The sequence below is a fragment of the Austrofundulus limnaeus genome, unplaced genomic scaffold (assembly GCF_001266775.1).
Source record: "Austrofundulus limnaeus strain Quisiro unplaced genomic scaffold, Austrofundulus_limnaeus-1.0 Scaffold20, whole genome shotgun sequence".
NCBI classification, from domain to species: Eukaryota; Metazoa; Chordata; class Actinopteri; order Cyprinodontiformes; family Rivulidae; genus Austrofundulus; species Austrofundulus limnaeus.
This window is the reverse complement of record NW_013952422.1, coordinates 427,697-444,863: the sequence shown is the minus strand read 5'-3', so window position 1 is coordinate 444,863 and position 17,167 is coordinate 427,697. Positions and strand designations below refer to the sequence as shown.

At 40.0% G+C, this 17,167-nt stretch overlaps 2 protein-coding genes across 2 annotated transcripts in view; one reads left to right on the top strand and one right to left on the bottom strand.

The window, feature by feature from the left end:
- The first annotated feature begins 1,507 nt into the window (after positions 1-1,507).
- Positions 1,508-2,425, top strand: ora5 (olfactory receptor class A related 5). Its single transcript, XM_014003660.1, has one exon. It carries the CDS (start codon positions 1,508-1,510, stop codon positions 2,423-2,425), a length of 918 nt encoding a protein of 305 aa, XP_013859114.1.
- A 1,044-nt stretch (positions 2,426-3,469) lies between these two features.
- The window catches only part of nup155 (nucleoporin 155), a 14,956-nt gene continuing 1,258 nt past the window's right edge, over positions 3,470-17,167 (bottom strand). Inside the window, exons 5-34 of the mRNA XM_014003693.1 lie at positions 16,888-16,958; positions 16,698-16,790; positions 16,099-16,362; positions 15,934-16,007; positions 15,759-15,850; positions 15,579-15,676; positions 15,331-15,498; positions 15,146-15,246; positions 14,246-14,416; positions 14,052-14,162; positions 13,006-13,100; positions 12,800-12,885; positions 11,658-11,799; positions 11,464-11,530; positions 10,992-11,107; positions 9,618-9,721; positions 9,332-9,465; positions 9,070-9,261; positions 8,700-8,838; positions 8,489-8,624; positions 8,252-8,405; positions 8,052-8,156; positions 7,692-7,846; positions 6,438-6,567; positions 6,238-6,351; positions 6,019-6,139; positions 5,831-5,941; positions 5,375-5,511; positions 5,178-5,284; positions 3,470-4,442 (exon numbers count right to left, since the gene is read on the bottom strand). Of these exons, the coding sequence (XP_013859147.1) occupies positions 4,304-4,442; positions 5,178-5,284; positions 5,375-5,511; positions 5,831-5,941; positions 6,019-6,139; positions 6,238-6,351; positions 6,438-6,567; positions 7,692-7,846; positions 8,052-8,156; positions 8,252-8,405; positions 8,489-8,624; positions 8,700-8,838; positions 9,070-9,261; positions 9,332-9,465; positions 9,618-9,721; positions 10,992-11,107; positions 11,464-11,530; positions 11,658-11,799; positions 12,800-12,885; positions 13,006-13,100; positions 14,052-14,162; positions 14,246-14,416; positions 15,146-15,246; positions 15,331-15,498; positions 15,579-15,676; positions 15,759-15,850; positions 15,934-16,007; positions 16,099-16,362; positions 16,698-16,790; positions 16,888-16,958 (3,727 nt within the window). The 3' untranslated portion in view covers positions 3,470-4,303. The remainder of the gene's footprint in view (positions 4,443-5,177; positions 5,285-5,374; positions 5,512-5,830; positions 5,942-6,018; positions 6,140-6,237; positions 6,352-6,437; positions 6,568-7,691; positions 7,847-8,051; positions 8,157-8,251; positions 8,406-8,488; positions 8,625-8,699; positions 8,839-9,069; positions 9,262-9,331; positions 9,466-9,617; positions 9,722-10,991; positions 11,108-11,463; positions 11,531-11,657; positions 11,800-12,799; positions 12,886-13,005; positions 13,101-14,051; positions 14,163-14,245; positions 14,417-15,145; positions 15,247-15,330; positions 15,499-15,578; positions 15,677-15,758; positions 15,851-15,933; positions 16,008-16,098; positions 16,363-16,697; positions 16,791-16,887; positions 16,959-17,167) is intronic.

Sequence of the window (17,167 nt, the reverse complement as noted above, 5' to 3'; positions counted from 1 at the left end):
ATTTAAGGGTTGAAATGACAATAAATTATGTTTTAAAACAGCATGGGGTTTATGAGGGGGTCCCTGGAACTTTTTTCACCATTATAAGGGGTCTCCAGACAGAAAAGGTTTGAGAACCCCTGGTTTAGACAATAAAACAGCTGGTTTTAGACCATAACATCCCTTTCAGTTTCCTCTTGCGTCCACAGTTTAATCCTGTTGGATGTGGTTGGTCCTTCTTGGTGGTATGCTGACATTACCCTGGATATCATGGCTCTTGATCCATCACAAAGACTTGCTGTTTTGGTCACAGATGCACCAGCAAGACGTGCACCAACAGTTTGTCCTCGGGTATGTCACCCATAATGTTGTGTGCATTGCAATATTTTGAGCCAAACTGTGCTCTTACCCTGCTAATTGAACCACACTCTGCTCTTACTGGTGCAATGTGCAGTTAATGAAGACTGGCCACCAGGCTGGTCCAATTTCATCATGAAACCTCCCACACTAAAATGAAAGGTGTTTCGGTTTCATTGTCTAACCCAGTATTTTTCAACCCTGGTACTCAAGGGACACTGCCCTGCATGTTTTAGATGTGTCCCTGCTTCAACACAGCTGATTTCAATTGATAACTGATTAGCAGGCTTGTTGAACTGCAGTCATCTGAATCAGGGAAACCTCTAACATGCAGGGCAGTGTGCCTTGAGGACCAGGGTTGAAAAACTCTGGTCTAACCCCTGTACACGCAAAATGATCCACACGTGGCGCCATGTGACAAATTTAAAATATCAAGTTTAATAAAAGTGCGTATGTGTGCGTGTGTGTGTTCTAGCATTTGTAATGTCCAGTTTTCCCAAAATCTACAGTTTTGTGAAGACTGCTCTTATGAGGCCCAAAGTCAGGACTCCGTATGTTCAAGTGCCATTTTTGGGTTTGGGGTTAGAGTAAGGGTCATAGAAATGAATGAAAAATGAATGGAAGTCAATGTAAAGTCCCTGTTAAGATAGAAATACAAATTAACCGTGTGTGTACATGTGTTTGTGTGGACATATTGTGACATTCTATGCTTATATGAGGACATTTTGTTGACGTTAGCCTCGTCCACACAATGGAAATAACCCATTTGTGGGTCAGGGGTTAGGTTTACAGCTAAGTTTGGGTTGGAGTTAGATACCCATGAGGTTAGAGTTAGATTAATGGAAGGTTAAGCAAAATCCACACAAGTTTAGAGAAATGAGAGTATATGTGTGTGGGGCTTTGACAGATTTGGAGTGCTGCTCCTTCATTAGAAGACTTGGTGGCAAAGACGTGTCTTTGCCCTGGGGCTCTTTTTATATAATTCTTCCAGAATGAAGCTATATTTGGGAGTGCCTGTCATCAGAAACTACCCCTCCCTCTCAGTGAAACATCCTGATGAAGACTTCATTATGAAAAGATGCTCAGTCTCTGCAGTAGTTGGGCTCCTCATCCTTCCTCCAGAAGCCAAAAGCTTTTTTGAGACAACCTCCTGTGTGCAACCTGATCAAGTATGGAAGCAGACACGTTGATAGAATCCATCGTCAGAACGTTCACGTTCATGGCAGGGATCCTGGGAAACAGCTGGCTGGCTCTAGTCTCTCTTCCCAAGCAGAGGTCTGACGTTCGTACCAATGAGGTCCTTTTCATCAACCTGGCCGTATCCGACCTCATCACCAACTACCTAGTGGACCTGCCCGACACCGCCGTACACTTTGCTGGACGCTGGTTCTTGGGGGAAACCTTCTGTGGCATCTTCCTCTTTTGTGCCGACCTCTCTGAAACCAGCAGCATCTACACAACCCTCTTCATCAGCGCTTTCTGGCACCAGAAGCTGGTTGGGTCCCTCAAACGCGGAGGCGCACCCGTGCAGCTGGACAGCCTGCGCCTGGTGGGCTGTCTGCTGGTTGGCAGCTGGATGCTGGCCACCATCTTCAGCATCCCTCACTACTTCTTCGCCTCGGTGAAGAGGCTGAACGAGAGCCACGGAGGCTGCGTCGAGGTCTTCCCTGAGGCACTTTCCAAGCAAACCTATGAGATAACCTTTTTAGTTGTGGCCAATGTTTTCCCTCTTGTGGGGATCATCATTGCAAGTGCTCAAATTGTTGTTACTCTGCTCCGAAACCAGAGGCACGTGGCGAGTCGAGAGTCGGCAAGCAGCAAAACGGATCCCAGAGTCCAACCTAAGCAGACGCCACCTAAGCCCAGCCGCAGCCCTCAGGCGAGAGCAGCGAAGAGTGTGGTGGCTGTAGCCAGCGTGGTTGTGCTCTGCTGGCTGACTCATCTGCTGCTGCGCCTCTCCAGCAGCATACACACCTCATCTGTGGTGTTGGAGGTGGCCGGCTACATTGCATCGTCCTACACCAGCATCATCCCCTACATATTTTTGCACGGAGTGAAAAAGCTCTCTTGTTCATGTAAAAAAAAATAATGAATGAACGCTCAGTGTGGTTTCAAACCATCCAAATGACTGTAAATACTGATTTTAGGTCTTCGTATAGTTACTACACTTTTCTACTTTTTGACATTACTTACATGTTGATTTTCTTCCTTTATAAAATGATAAGGCATGCAGGTAAAGTGATTCAACACAAACCAGATATGTTTAGGACCTTTGTGTCATCGTAAGCCTGAAAAATGAAACGACAGCTTCTTGCTGGAGCCCCACTTTTCTTTTTGTCCCCTGCTGATGCAGGGTTCCTACAGTTTAAGGCAAGTTAAATTTAAGACTTTTTAAGACCTCTTTAATGCCACTTGACATTAAATGTAAGACCCAATTCACAATAATTAAAAACGCGGGGAAAAAATGGTTGGTTACAATTTTTACCCAAATGTTTATTTTAACACAGAACAAATAGCTACGAGAGAAATTCTTTAAAATATTTTTAAAAATAACGTAAATGTTACCAATTATTTTAAGATTTGAGACAATTTACAATTATCCTACTTAAAATGTTTTAACATTTTTAAGACCTCTGAAAGATTGATTTAAGACATTTAAAGGCTACTTAAGGCCTTATTTTTGGATTGACTAATTCAATGCCTTTTAAGACTTTTTAAAGGATCCGTGGGAACCCTCTGATGGACAACAGGTTGTATTTGATAGTGTTATCTTTGCAAATAAATGTGTGTAATTTACTGAGCTTTTTATTCACTGGAGTTTTCAGCTATAAACATAAAAGATCAGATTTATAAACCATAGAAATAAAAAAACTAATATGCTGCACATATTTTCCACTGCCAAAGGAGGAAAAAATTATTAAAGCTTAGCTGCTTCGAATGTTAGTTTTTAAACAAGCATACCAAATTATAAAGATTCTTTAAATATTTTAAGAAAATTAAAATCTGCTTTTAGCTGATAAAAATATGAGAAAAAACATTTAACACTTGTGTTTCTCTCTGTAAACATCATGTTTGATTGACCTTACTAGAACCTACTTTTGTTTACTTCAATTAAAAAACAAACAAACTCAGCACCAAGACTATATGTTTATTTTTCACAAGCATAAAAAAATTATACATAATTGTGTACTTGAGCACACAGCTAATTGGAGATCTTCAGCAATTAGTGCCTTGTGAGTGATGACAGCAAGAAAACCAGAGTGCTGCTTTAAATTAAAGATAATTGCGAAACCAATGTTGCATTATTAACATCTGATGCTTCTTTCTGCTAATTATGAACATTTCACACAAGGCTGTATTTAAAAACACCAGTATGTCAGTCGAGTGTGTCCCAGTTATCCATAGAAGTCAAGACAATTTCAATATCTTTAAAAAAAAAGTTTTATTTTTTCTCTCAATACCAGAGTTTTTAGTACAACACCAAGTTTAAAAAAATGTTCTGCATTTGAAAGTCATTGAAGTTCCTTTACAAAATGGCATGAATTTTTCAATGAGCTTTGGCAGAGGAGACACAATATGTACATAATTACACTAAACTGTCAGAACCCTGTGTAGAAACAGGCATATTTGTCACTTTTAGGAAAATACCGTATCAGGAACAAAATCGAGCGTTTGTTTTTTCCAATATATGCAAACTGATAGTTGATAGATTTTTTTTTGTAAAGACAAATTTATCAAACCATTTTTAGATTTCAGCCAACTGCACACAATGCAAAAATACTAAGTCTCTAAAATTCTGCTTCAGTATAAACTAACAAAAAGTATCAAATAAGTTATAAGAGTTACATTTTTATTTGTCTGCATTTTACTTTTGACTCGCACACACATTTAAGAGATGCTGTAAACTCTCCTGGTGGAATATAAACATGGTGAGGTTGTGTCAGACTGAAAACTATCATCCTTTGTGTCAGTGGAGTTTCTCCAGTTTCGCCTGCAGTGATTTAAAGTTACCGATGATTTGCTGAAGAGCCGAGTTTGGGCTCAGAGACTGCAGCTCCACCAGGTATCCGCAGATGTTGTCGAGGCACACGTTAGTGAATCGGCGCCTGGGAGAGATTACACAACATTAACTGGATGTTTTAGCATGGTGTAAGTCTGAAACTATACCTTATTCTTAAATAGAAGCTTTAAATTCATTGGAGTTTATATCTGCATGTTTTCAGCTCCTGATTGGTTCAAACTGTTTCATGAATTCATACAAGCATTTCCAGCTTAAACCAGTGGGTTCTGATGTTATCAGTCCATGAAATGGACGTTATTAGCAGTTGTCAGTCCCATAGAATGGCTCCAGACTGTCCCCACAGTGCCCCCTAGTGGGTTACTATATCATTGACATTGAATGTGTAAATAACCAATACATATTTTAATAATTTTTTTGTCTGGGGTGGGTGGGGGGGGCGTGGTTTTCTCGCTGTTTTCTTGCTGCCTGTGCCTGGTCTCGATCCTAGCTCTCCCGCTCACTGGTCTGGCGCTCTACCCATTGCCCTACAACAATGGTCTACTTTCTCGAAGGCCATGACCATTTTCTTTAAAATTAACCGTATTGGCTTTATGCCTCATATTAACCTTAGTGGTTTTATGCCTCATATTAACCAGCCGGTTCTGACGTTATCAGTCCATTCTATGGGACGGAGAACCTACTAGGAGCCAGTCGGGACATTCTGAAGCCATTCTATGGGCCTGCATAACGTCCATTTAATGGATAATAACATCCGAAGCAGGTGCCTTAAACAATGGAAGCTTACCTAGGAATTGCCTTACTATGTCAACACCACACTCACCTGTCATAGGTTGGTACTCTACTGGGGTCTTCGACATATCCTGAAAGCAGCACATGGATACACTCCACCAAATGAAGAGGTTTCCTCAGTCGCTGCCAGCAGGGATCCTAAAGGCAAGTTTTTTTTTTTTTATTGGTGTAAGTAGTTCATGATTGTTTGTGTTTTCAGTACAAAGCGTAACAAAATGCCGTGTGTACCCGGGATTTGAAGAGTTGATCGTAAACCTCTAGAAGTCTCGGCAGCTGTACTCCGATCTCCAGCATGGTACACGAGACAAATCCCACGTCCCAGTTGAGATGGCAAACTTCCTGCTCCAGGAACTTCACCAGGAACTCTGCAAACCACAGCAGCACTTGTTAACACTGCACACTCATCGTGTTCACAAATGATGGTGCAGCACGCCCACAAGTAGCAGGGATGTATATAAAATGAATCAAACTCTCCACAGACATGACAAGTTCGAACTCGCCGGCTGTATAAAGAGGATAATTAAGAGCACAAGCAGCTGTTTGGTTTAAACAGACCTGCGCCCCAGAGACACACTGAGATAAATTATGCAAAAAGACGGGATAATTATATTACTGTTGACAAAACTGTAAATAGCGAGCTGAATAAACCTCACAAGGCTGAAGTGGAATATGATTAAAGCCTACCCAGAGGGAAATATCGGGGCGTTCCAGCATATATCTTCCCGAGTGATACCAGTTTCAGATTCAGAGCCCTCATCCTGTCTGCTGGGCTCATGGCCACGCTGTCTGCCAACTCTGGAAGACAAAACACTGACATGTACACAAAGCAGGAAGAGGGCGACTTTATTGCAGGATGTTGATGTTTTTCCCACCTTTTTCTAAGATCTCCTGCCACAACGAGTGAACCAGAATTGGATCGGAGTGTCCCGCGCAGTGAATGATGGCCAGCTTGCACTCAGACAGTTTAAAATGGTCGGCAAATTCTCCATAGAGCTGCAAGAGAAACGAAACAAGAAGCCACAACTGTGAACAATGTGTGTCACAGTGAAAAGAAATACATTTAAACTCATCATTCTGAGGCTGTGAGTTACTTTTGTAATATCCATGAGCTCAGAGTCCAGCTGGGAGATGGCATTTTTCACTGAGGGATGATGGGAGTACTGTCTGATTAGTGTTTCCTGGATTTGCACTTGAATACGCACAAGCTGGAAGTGGAGAAACAAACAAACACAGACATAAGAATCTGCTGAAAGTTCTATTGAATTTTCTCTCAGTCGTAACCAAAAAGTACCTCCATCTTTTCCTCGAGCTCGTGAAGGAATTCCCCGTCAGAAGCCTGAGCGGATATGCAGGAAGAACTCTTTGCAGACAGGATGGCTCGAGCGATGTACTCTAAACGCTGCTTCAGAGAGATCTCAGTGCTACATGAACAGAAAATAATGCATAGTTACACACGTGTAAGTGGTTTGCAGAAAGAAACAGTGTCGGTGACTGGTCAGTAGGGCTGGGTATCAGGGCCAGTTCTCTAGAGTGATTCGATTTCGATTCATTAAGTTCTGAATCGATTAATCACGATTCGATTCAATTCAATTCGATCTGCTCTTAAATAATGAAAACGGTTCAACTGTGTTGCAAAATATAATATCACTATTTTTTCTCTTCACCATAATGACAAACTTTTATATTAAACAGTTTAATCTTGAAGGAAAACTGTCCCAAGTTTAAAAGGTTTTAAATTAAAAAGGAATTGCAGGTGACAATGTTGTTGGAGGAATTCATTTTTAAGAATTAATAATTTTCTTGATAAATAGAAAAGTGATGGGGATAAGGTTGCAGGAGAAGAGGTGGGCTAATATAAATCTATTTCTGCCCACTCCTTTTGTGTATGAAAATTGTATGTTTGTAATGTTTCTTTTAGCTTCTGTTGTTTAATATAACTAATTAAACTTGTTACTTATACCTTATTAAAACAAATAATACAACTACAGCATCAATGAATTACATTAAGACGTTTCTTTAAGTTTAAAAATAGTAATATTGGTGATGAAACTAAACGATTTTGTTAGAATGTCGTCTTTAACACGTTTAAACATGCTGTGGAGAACAGTTTCAGTCACGTACAGTTGTTTGGTTTGAGCGCCCAACAAGCCGCTCGTCAAACCCACTTTGTTTCCTCTACCACATAGGAGAGCAAATCTTTGCAAAGAAAAGTCACCATGGTCTTTGTTATCTTAAAGTTTTACTGAGAATCGGCTGATAATGTCAGTGATTCCTTAGCTTTTTTTGTTTTGCTGCAGACAACTTATCAAAAGCTAATGTTAGCACTGAACTTCAACTGGATGTAAACATTACGGCAAGCCATGAGTGACAAAATATAGAAACGTGTTTCAGACACGCACACAAGAAGCCATGGGGAAGAATCGATCTCATGTCCTGTGAATCGATGTTCCCAAATTTAAATGAAATCGATCCAAGACCGATTAAATATAATTTTACCCAGCCCTACTGGTCAGTCTATGTTTATAAATAATATTTGATTGTAAACCTGTGCATATCAGCGAGGCGGGCCAGTACGTGAGCTGCTTTGCCAAAGTTACGGTTCTTCTCATAATAGCGCCACAGGAGGTCCATGTTGTGCACTTTACTCTGGTCCTGTTTGATCATATGCATCAAATGCTCTTCAAGATATGGAGAATTCACCTGAAAAATGAGAAAGCAGCAAGCAAACTGCATTAGAAAAAAAAAGAAAGAAAACTTAAAAATATATAAAAGAATGTGCAGGAAAAAAGAAGATATTTTTGTGTTGAGCAGACAAAACGTGAATGAAAACTCCTTGCTTTTAAAAATACACTGTATTGAAATGTAGGTCTAGAGAGAAGTAATTACAGGTGCAGGAACATAATACCTCCAGCAGCTTGTCAGTCAGGTCGGCCTGAATCAGCCAGTTGTACAGGGCGATGTGAAACAGCTCATCCTGAGACCTCTGGGCCAAACCAAGCATCTGCTCAAACTGCAGAGGCATGACAGCTCTTCATTAGAAATGCAGATTATGTACAGAAAAGTGGAAGGAAATTAGCATCAACCGTCCTTTTCCCCTTAACTCACATGCGCTGTTGCTTCTTCATTGCTGAGCATGTTGGGGTCAGAGGTCATGACGGGAGGTCCAGGCTGCTTCGGGACGCTGGGGGACTGAGGAGCAGCCTTGCTCTGGTTCACCAACTCCTGCATTGTGTCTGTGATGCACTTATAACACGAAAGTCTGAAAAATGAGATGAGGAAGTGTTTTTAAAAAGAGACAACACAGGAGCAGATCAGTTTGTTTTATTTTTGGGTGGACGTTACCTTTCCTGGAAGGCCTGCTGCCCCACTTTGTCCTCCTCAGGCTCTCCATTCTTGTAGAAGTGGGGTCCAAGTCCCTGTGGATCCTTTTTGTCTGCCGCTGTGAGACACAACTCAAGAATTCCCTCGTAGAAACGCACTGTCAAGATAAACAGCAGTAAAAAACACAACTTCCCAACAATAAAAACAGCGGCAGTGTCTTCTGTGTCTCTACCTTGTCTGTACTGGGAGCAGACAAGCGGCAGGTCTGTGTTCTGACTGATCTGCTGGTAGAGTCGTAGAGACTCCCTCAGTGTTCTCTCTTTGTCGGCCTTGTTCTGGATCTGCTTGGAGCTCTGCAGCAACTCATTAGCCTAAGTGAATCAAAATCAAATTCAGTTTACTGAGACACAGGAATCAATGCGAGCTGATCGATATCACGTCAGTGCAGGAGCTCGCTGCGCCTAAAATGATCCTGAAAACTAGTGGGGGCGAAAACAAGACACAAATGACGACGTTAAGTAATAATGCAAAGGTCGTGTGAATAAAACTGTGATAAATTTCTGTATATATTTTGCTTCTGGTGTGTGTGTGTGTGTGTGAACCTTGGAGCAAATGCTGTCATCACTGCTGTACAGCAGTGGGCAGAGGTCCCTCAGGTGATTGCTGATGGCGTCCACAGAGGCGTTATCTTTGATGTAGGCATTAATAAGACCTGTGATGAGTGCTCCAGATAATTCCCTGCCCCGGATCACTACATCTTTAAAACTTGCCCCCTTCATCTGCTCTTGAAACTCCTGTAAAAGAAAAAAAAAGTTGAATAAAGTGAGCACTCATTGAGCAGCAGGTTTTAGATTTTTTGAGTACCTTAGGTAGCTCTGATATAATGAGACTGAAATGATGATCACAGAGGAGCTTCCACAGTGCCAGAGTTTGATAAGAGCGATGCACTAACTGCTGGATCCCCTGCAGGGACACTTTCTCATAGACCTGAGCCTTGGCTGGGGGAAAAAAAGGTTCAAAAATAAGAATCACTTCACATAAATTTGAAAGATTAAAGATAGCAGCTCCTAGAGGAGAGCGTTGAACACAAAGTAAATATGTCTTGCCTTGTTTGCAAACTATATATACTTGCAAAGCGTTTAAAACTCACTGTGATATTTTCTCTGAAGTTCCTGCTGCACCTGCTGGGAGCTGGCTCCATCAGGACGCATAAATCCCAGCAACCTTTGCTGCAGGTTGGCAGGTGAGCTGAAGCTAATGGGAAGACGGAACACAGGAAGCAGCAAACAGAAAGTAAGACGATTTATTGAAGTTCTTATACTGATACAAAGTGAATCACAGAGACTGCCAACGTTAGATAAAACAGTAAAATATGCTTTCACAGCAGCTACGCCATGACTCAACATGAGTTTAAAATTTAAATCACAGATGTATTTATTTTGTCACTACCTGAAAATGTTGATTGTGCTTTCAAGTTTAAAAATATATTCAAAGATATTACAGACAAATCCTAATCGAAGATGACTCAGCAGGATCAAACAGACATTTCTACCACTGCAGCTCTCTGTGCTTTACTCTGAACCACCTGAACCTATTTTTGTCTGAAGTGAAGCTCTGATCAGAAGCTGTCAATTTAAAAAACAACTAATGCAACATAAAAGTCTACATCTAGAATATACCAGAAATGATTTTACTCCTAATACGAAGAAAGAGTATGCAGCATCTTAAACAAAAGCTCTGGATCCAGGACTTTTATTAGAAAGTTTTGTGCAGCCACTCTAAACAAATTGAATTAAAATTGTCTGAACCTTTCAGAAAGCTGCTGGTCTCCCTACATTTGCTGTTTTAATCCCAAGATACCCAATCATATGAATAAAAATGTTCACCCTGGTGTTTTCAGGAAATTAGAGCAGCAGCGTGTTCTCATCGTGTCTGTCTATCCTGCTCGCACAAAATAAAAGATGAGGAAACAAAATGTGGGAGCAGATTAGATTAGCAGCACTAAATGCTCTTGGTAATTATATTAACCAAATGTGATGGCAATAAAGCTGACAATCTGTTAAATTGAAAACACCCTGCAGCTTGTCTCTTAGTTTACATCAAAGTACACAAACACTCTGCAAGGCTCATCACCTCCCTGAACATTGTGCTATTTCCAACATGATAAAACGAAAAAAGATCTAAAACAGGAACAATCTCTTTGAACTATAGCTATTAAAAGGCATTTACAAATTAAAAACAAGTGTCCTGATTTTTGTGCTGATGTTTGAAAATGTTTTTTTTCTTTTAAATTAAAGCACCACAAACAGAGAGTAAAGTGTTTAAACAAGAGTTTCTGTAAAAGACACGTCACAGAAACAAACAAACAAAAAAAATTCTACTGCTATTGTCCTAAAATCCTAACAGGAAGGGTTCCCCTGCTAGCACTGCTTTGCTACAGAACAAACATAATGTCAAACGTACTAACAAGGCAATAACAAACTAACTTTATGTACAATGTTTCTGACAGAAGAAGGGCGTTTACCTTGTGGCACCAAGAGATGAAGGACTGAGCTGAGAGTTTTTATCAAGGAACTCCTGTAAACCTTTGAGCTCCAGAAGAACCAACTCCAACTCAAACGAACCGACGGTGCTTTCCAACTGTACAGACAAAAATAAGAGAGTAAAAATTTAAAGGAATTCAGATTTAAATGCCTTGAATAATTTATACAAACCATATTTTAACCAAATATCTGCATGGTTTCTCACATGAAACAAAAAAAATTAGTACTTTGTTAAAACTACTGATTTACATAATGTTACTGACATCAATGTTTTTACATTAGTTTACACTGTACCAATTCTATTACGTTGATTAGTAATTACACAAAGTGTAAAATATTTTTGTGCCTGTATTTATTATTTAAAAGTTAAAACTAATTACAGGTAACATTTTCTGTTTACTTTTAGAAACTTATTTTTTGGGTTTGTAATTAGAATGTAATTAAGGTACTCACAATTGTGACGGCCTGGTTTCCTTTGCTTATGGTTTTCTCTACAGCGAGGCTCCCATCCCAAATATTTCTATTAGAGTTGCAACAGCAGTGAGCAGGAAAAGGGAGACAAAGTTAAGGAACATCATCAACTCCAGCTTCAAATATTAATGTGTTCACATATTTAAGCTTTGACCCAAAAAACTGTGTTTAATTACCCGAGAATGCGGGCAAAGTAGATGCAGATGCCATTGTGTTTTCCAGAGAAAATCACCTCCGGGCCAGCTGACATGGGTGTGATTGGGGCAGAGCCTGACTGCATTGGTGCGAATGGTGTAGCTAACGTAGGGGGTATAATACCTAGGGAGGAATTGGAAAATAAATTTTAAAATTTCATCACTACTTCTTTCTGCTGTTCCCTCTTCAGGGGTCGTCACAGTGAGTCTTCTTCCTCTCACTCCGTCTTCTGCATCATCTGCTGTCACTCCAGCTACCTCCATGTCCATTTTAACTGCATACAGGATATTTATGGATATCTCCTCTGTCTTATTCCAGGCATCTCTAACATCCTTCTACCAATATAACTACTGTTCTTCATCTCAACATGTCCAAAACATGTCCGTCTGGTCTCTCTAATTTTATCTCCATCTTTCTGTGATGTATCTCTGATGATCTCATTCCTAACCTTAAGGCTGGATTGTACTTTGAGTTGCTCTTCTTGTTCCCCCTGCTGAGTGACAAAAAAATCCTGCAACTTGCGTCTGCTCTCCTGCTGCTATCCTCCAGTCAGAACTCTGTGATGCAAATGTTGCAGCTCGGAGCGTGATTGGTTAGAACTTTGTGGGTGTGTTTGTTCATGAGGAGCGAGCAGCGGTCCAACAGCGGGTCCAGTGCAGCGCTGAGGAGCTGGACTCAGAGCAGATCTTTTTTCCTTGTTGATTGTTAAAAAAGCTAGAAGAGCAGCTGGTTTAATCCTATTGAACATGAGCATACAGCTGATTTTCACTCTTTTTTCAATCACCACTGTTACACAAAAAAAAAATTCCCTGGCAGACTCTTCAGCCAACACTCACTGATCATTGAGGGGAAAAAAAAAAACTATATCCAGCCATCATTATTGTTGTTTTCCTACTTATGTGAGCTGTGTGGCAGAGGGAGGATGTTAATTTATGACCCGCCTCCTCTACAGCCCGTTTATACTCCATGAGGAAAGATACGTCTGATCTGTTGTCACTCAGCAGGGAGGATAACACGTGTGACTCGAAGTATAAACCAAGCTTTATCCATCCACGTCACTCCCGAAGTGAACCTCAACATCTTCAGCTCTGCTTCTTCCACTACAATTGATTTACCAACTTACCAGGCGCTGGAGAGCTCATCACAGGCCCGACGGTGCTGGGTGTTGTCATGGCTGCAGGAAATCTCATCTGAGCTTCTCCTCCGTATCTAATCCCAACAACAACAAAAATAAAAAATAAAAAACAGTTTTAGTTTTCACATAATGTAAAAATTCATGAACATACAAATGTAAAAATAATAATAATAATAAAAAAATCCCTATCTGACCTGAAGAAAGCTCTGGTGGCCCACTGGGAGACTTCTCGGTCAGAAGCAGCACTGGAACAAGCCAAGATCAGTGATGTGGCACAAGCCTGTTCCTCCTGAACAAACAGGGCAACATTTAAATATACTGTGTATGTGCACATGTCTACATTAATCCTGGTGCATTTATAATGATGTATGTATATGTATTTAATGATAAAGCACTGTATATGTTGTATAATAGGTCCACACCTGGTTTATTGTATTGAGGTCTGGGGGAAAGTGTGTAGGACAATTACAAATCCTGTTTTTTTTATTACAGAAAAGAGAGAACTATTACTGGAAAACATTGTCGTCACTCATCAAATTTATTATTTTGTAAATTGAAAAAATTGAAGTTCTTTGATTTGGTTGATTATAATATTCTACTGGTTATGTATAAGGCCCACAAAAACACATTACCTTTAAACATCCAAGTAAATTTTGTTAAGAGAAAGAGTTGTTGTAACCTTAAAGGGACAGAGATATTGGTAAAACCCAAATTCAGAACTAGTTTGAAGGAACGGTGTACTTTAATTCAAGGAATAAAACTATGGAATAACTTGGGGACTGATGTAAAAAATGCACGATCATTATGTACATTTAAGAAAATGATAAAAGTTGGATTGTTAAAGAAATACGAAACAGTATAATGTGCATCTATATAAATTGTTGTTCTAGAGGGATTAGATGTTCTTGTCTTTGTTTTTTAACGTAGTTTTTTTGTTATCCGAACCTATTCTTGGGAAAAAAGGGGCAGATATAAGATTTTTTTTCTTCTCTCTGCTGCCTTTCATTTTATTTTATTAGTGATTTTGATATACCTATATATTTTTTCTCTCATTTTTTTCTTTTTATATTTTTCGTTTTATTGTATATTGTATATAAAATTATTTGTTTTAATGAAATGAATAAAGAATTGAAAGATGAAACATTCATGTAATGTTACCAGTAATTATGCCTATCCGCAGTGCACAAGTTTAACTATAATAAGATAAAACATCACAGTGACAATAACAGACTTTATTTACCCTGTGCAGCTTGAAGAAACGTTCGATCTCCTCACTTTCTCCTCCAACACAGCTGACCAGGAGGTGACGAAGCTGGTCTACTGGCCGCAGTTTCTGAAAGATGTGACTTCCCTAAAGGACAACCATAAGTCTGAGACTCTTTCTATGTCATAACAAATATTAAATTAAGCAACACGATGAGGTATGACTTTAACCTTTGCAGACAGGAGGACAAACTTCTGTGGAGGGATATTATGCTGCTGAACGACCACAGGCGGATCAGTGATGGGGATCTGCTCCTTGTTCAAAGGAGTAAAAATCTTAGGAGGCCTCTCTTCGTTTAAGGCACAAAGAGCCCAGGAGTGTCCATCAACATTAGACATCATCTGCAACAAGACACACAAAAAATGAGGCATATTGTAACAGATTTCAGTTTGTTTCTGAAACCCAGAAAACAAACTGACAAAACGGTCCATTATACTCCATCTGAAGCTGAAGAGTCGACACGCGGTCACGTGACTGTTCGACGTTTGTTTTCGCACAAACCTTTTATAGCCTGACACACACTGTGCAGAGCTCCAGGGAAACCCCTGCCACTGTGGTACAAATAACGTCAGCGTTTTTCTTTTCTAATTTGAAGTTGGACAGACTTTAATCCAGAGGGAAAAAAAAGTTATTTTTCCACAAATCTGTGGCGGTTAAAGCTCCACACTTTTCTGCAGACAGATTCCTCTATGCAAAATGTCTGCGTTATCTCCCTCCTTGAGTTGTTGCCCATTTAACTATATTTATAAATATCTGATACAACAGCCGGCTTCTAGAAGTGAATAGATTTTTATATATACTGTATATTTTGGAAGCAAGTAGTTATAGCAAAAAACATTTAAATGTAAAAAATACGCCCACAAACTTCTGACCAATAACACAGTATGTTCTTACGCAGATGGGGTGAAAAGTTCAACCGGCAAGTTGTGACAAAAAGGGGTGAAAGACTGAAAACTGCAAACAAAGTGACATAATTTTCATCATAAAAAGGTAACAATGAGAGCTGATTTTGACGATTCGGATGGAGCATGTAGAGGCCTTTACACATTTGTTTAGTTCTGTGTGCAGACCTGTGTCTCCATCAGAGGTTTCTTAAAGGGGAAGGAGTCGTGATTGATGCACCACAGAATGTCGCTGTCTTCTGTCTCGGAAGCAGCCATGAGCAGAACACCTGGAAGGTTTAAAAACATGTTAGAATAAAAGACATGTTCCCAAACACAAACAGTTTAGTTTAGACTTCCACTGGGTCTTTTACCTTTGCTGTGCAGAGCTTTGTGGACCTTGGAGGGTTTCTGCAAGGTGGAAGATGCAGAAAACCCTGGTGGCAGACGAACGTGGACTAAAGCAAGCAAGCTAGGGCGGAGTGCAATGTGCTTCTGATGCTGAGGAGCAAAAGGCGTGGTGGTGAAGTAGAAACGCACGCCTGCGAAAAGACTCCCCGTCAGATGATGCAAACAATGCATTTCACACACTATTATTTCTGTTAGGCCTCCTAATCTTTACCTGCATGAGTGACAGCGAGCAGATGGCAATCAGAGGACTCTGATCTGTCTATGACAGAGATCTGGACAATGGGTTTGAAAACAGAACGATCGATTGTCCTAAAAAAAGGTTTGAAGAAAAAAAAAAAGTCAGAAGGCAAGAGCAAGAAGAGTTCATTACCTATATGAAACACAGACGGACCTGGCGATGTTTCCTGCAGCTGCTACTATAGAACTCTGTGACATTGTTGCCACACGACTCATGCCTTGACCATCAGCTCCCAGATCATACACCTGAACATTAAACAAATGAACGCTTCAGCTCCTGAGGATCTTTACCAGCATCAGTTACCTTGTTAATCAGATACACGTTTTACCTGTAAGACGTCTTTCTCAGAGCGTGTAAAGAGTGTGTTTCGAGTATTATCAATAGCAATCTGCACAATGGGATCTGTGGAGAACAAAGGCGCCAAAAATGTTCAGGAGTTTAAATCAGATCTGTGGCGTTTCCTCCATCACACAGGTGTGTATTTTCCTCTCACCGTCTTCAGAAAAAGAGAACTGGAGCACAGACGGGATAAGGAAGGACAAGGAGCTTTTGGAGTGGTTGATTTTTCGACAGCGCTGACTGAGCCACCCTGCCTCTGCCTGGTAAGCTATCTCATAGAGACAGCCATCCTTTCCTGCCATGAAGATGCGCCCCAGGTCTGTGGAGGTGATGGACAGGATGTAGGTGTTGTCTGTGGGAATTGAGAACAGGGGGTCTGGTAGCAGCTGCATCCCACCGGACAGGCTGTCGTTCAGTCCTAGAACACAAGACAGAAATAAACGTTCTTAACTCATCTCAACATCTATATTAATGCTAATAAACGTTGTATACACAGATGTGAAAAGTATTCCTTAATAACATGAACTTATACAGTACATTTAACTCTTAGTGGCATTGCTTAACAGATATCAGCCACTTACTTGGTCTTATTTTAATACATAAATTGCAACATTAAGCTTTTAGTTGCTTCTAGTATTTATTAGTCTCTTGAAACTTAATAACAGGATTCACTACAATGACATAAATTATGTGTTCTACATCATTTTCCAACCATAAGGGGAAAAAATAGCGCCATTTATAATGATAACTCACCATCATGGCCCTTCGGGAAGCTGAGCCCAAGGATCACAACATCCACAGAAGTGGCCAACACCAAGAGGTAGTGAATGTGTGGCTGTAAAATACCTGAGAAGACAAAAAAAAATAAAATAAAAACAACAACAACTTCAATTTATAATATGAAAAGAATAATTATCATAGTTGCATAATTAATAGGTCATACCTTGTTTTGGTTTAACAAGACCCACGGCTAGAATAGTTTCAATTAGGCCATCAAAGTATGCAACATCACCTCTGCGAAGAACACATTGTGAAAGTAAAGACAGCTGTCATGAGGTCAAGTTTACACAAAAGCTCAAATTTGACAAAAACACAAGTTACAAATGACTTCTATGTGTTATAGATAGATTAGATAGATAGATAGATAGATAGATAGATAGATAGATAGATAGATAGATGATAGATAGATAGATAGATAGATAGATAGATAGATAGATAGATAG

Coding starts and splice junctions, on each gene's coding strand:
- ora5 (XM_014003660.1), top strand. CDS start 1,508: ATGGAAGCAGACACGTTGATAGAATCCATCGTCAGAACGTTCACGTTC.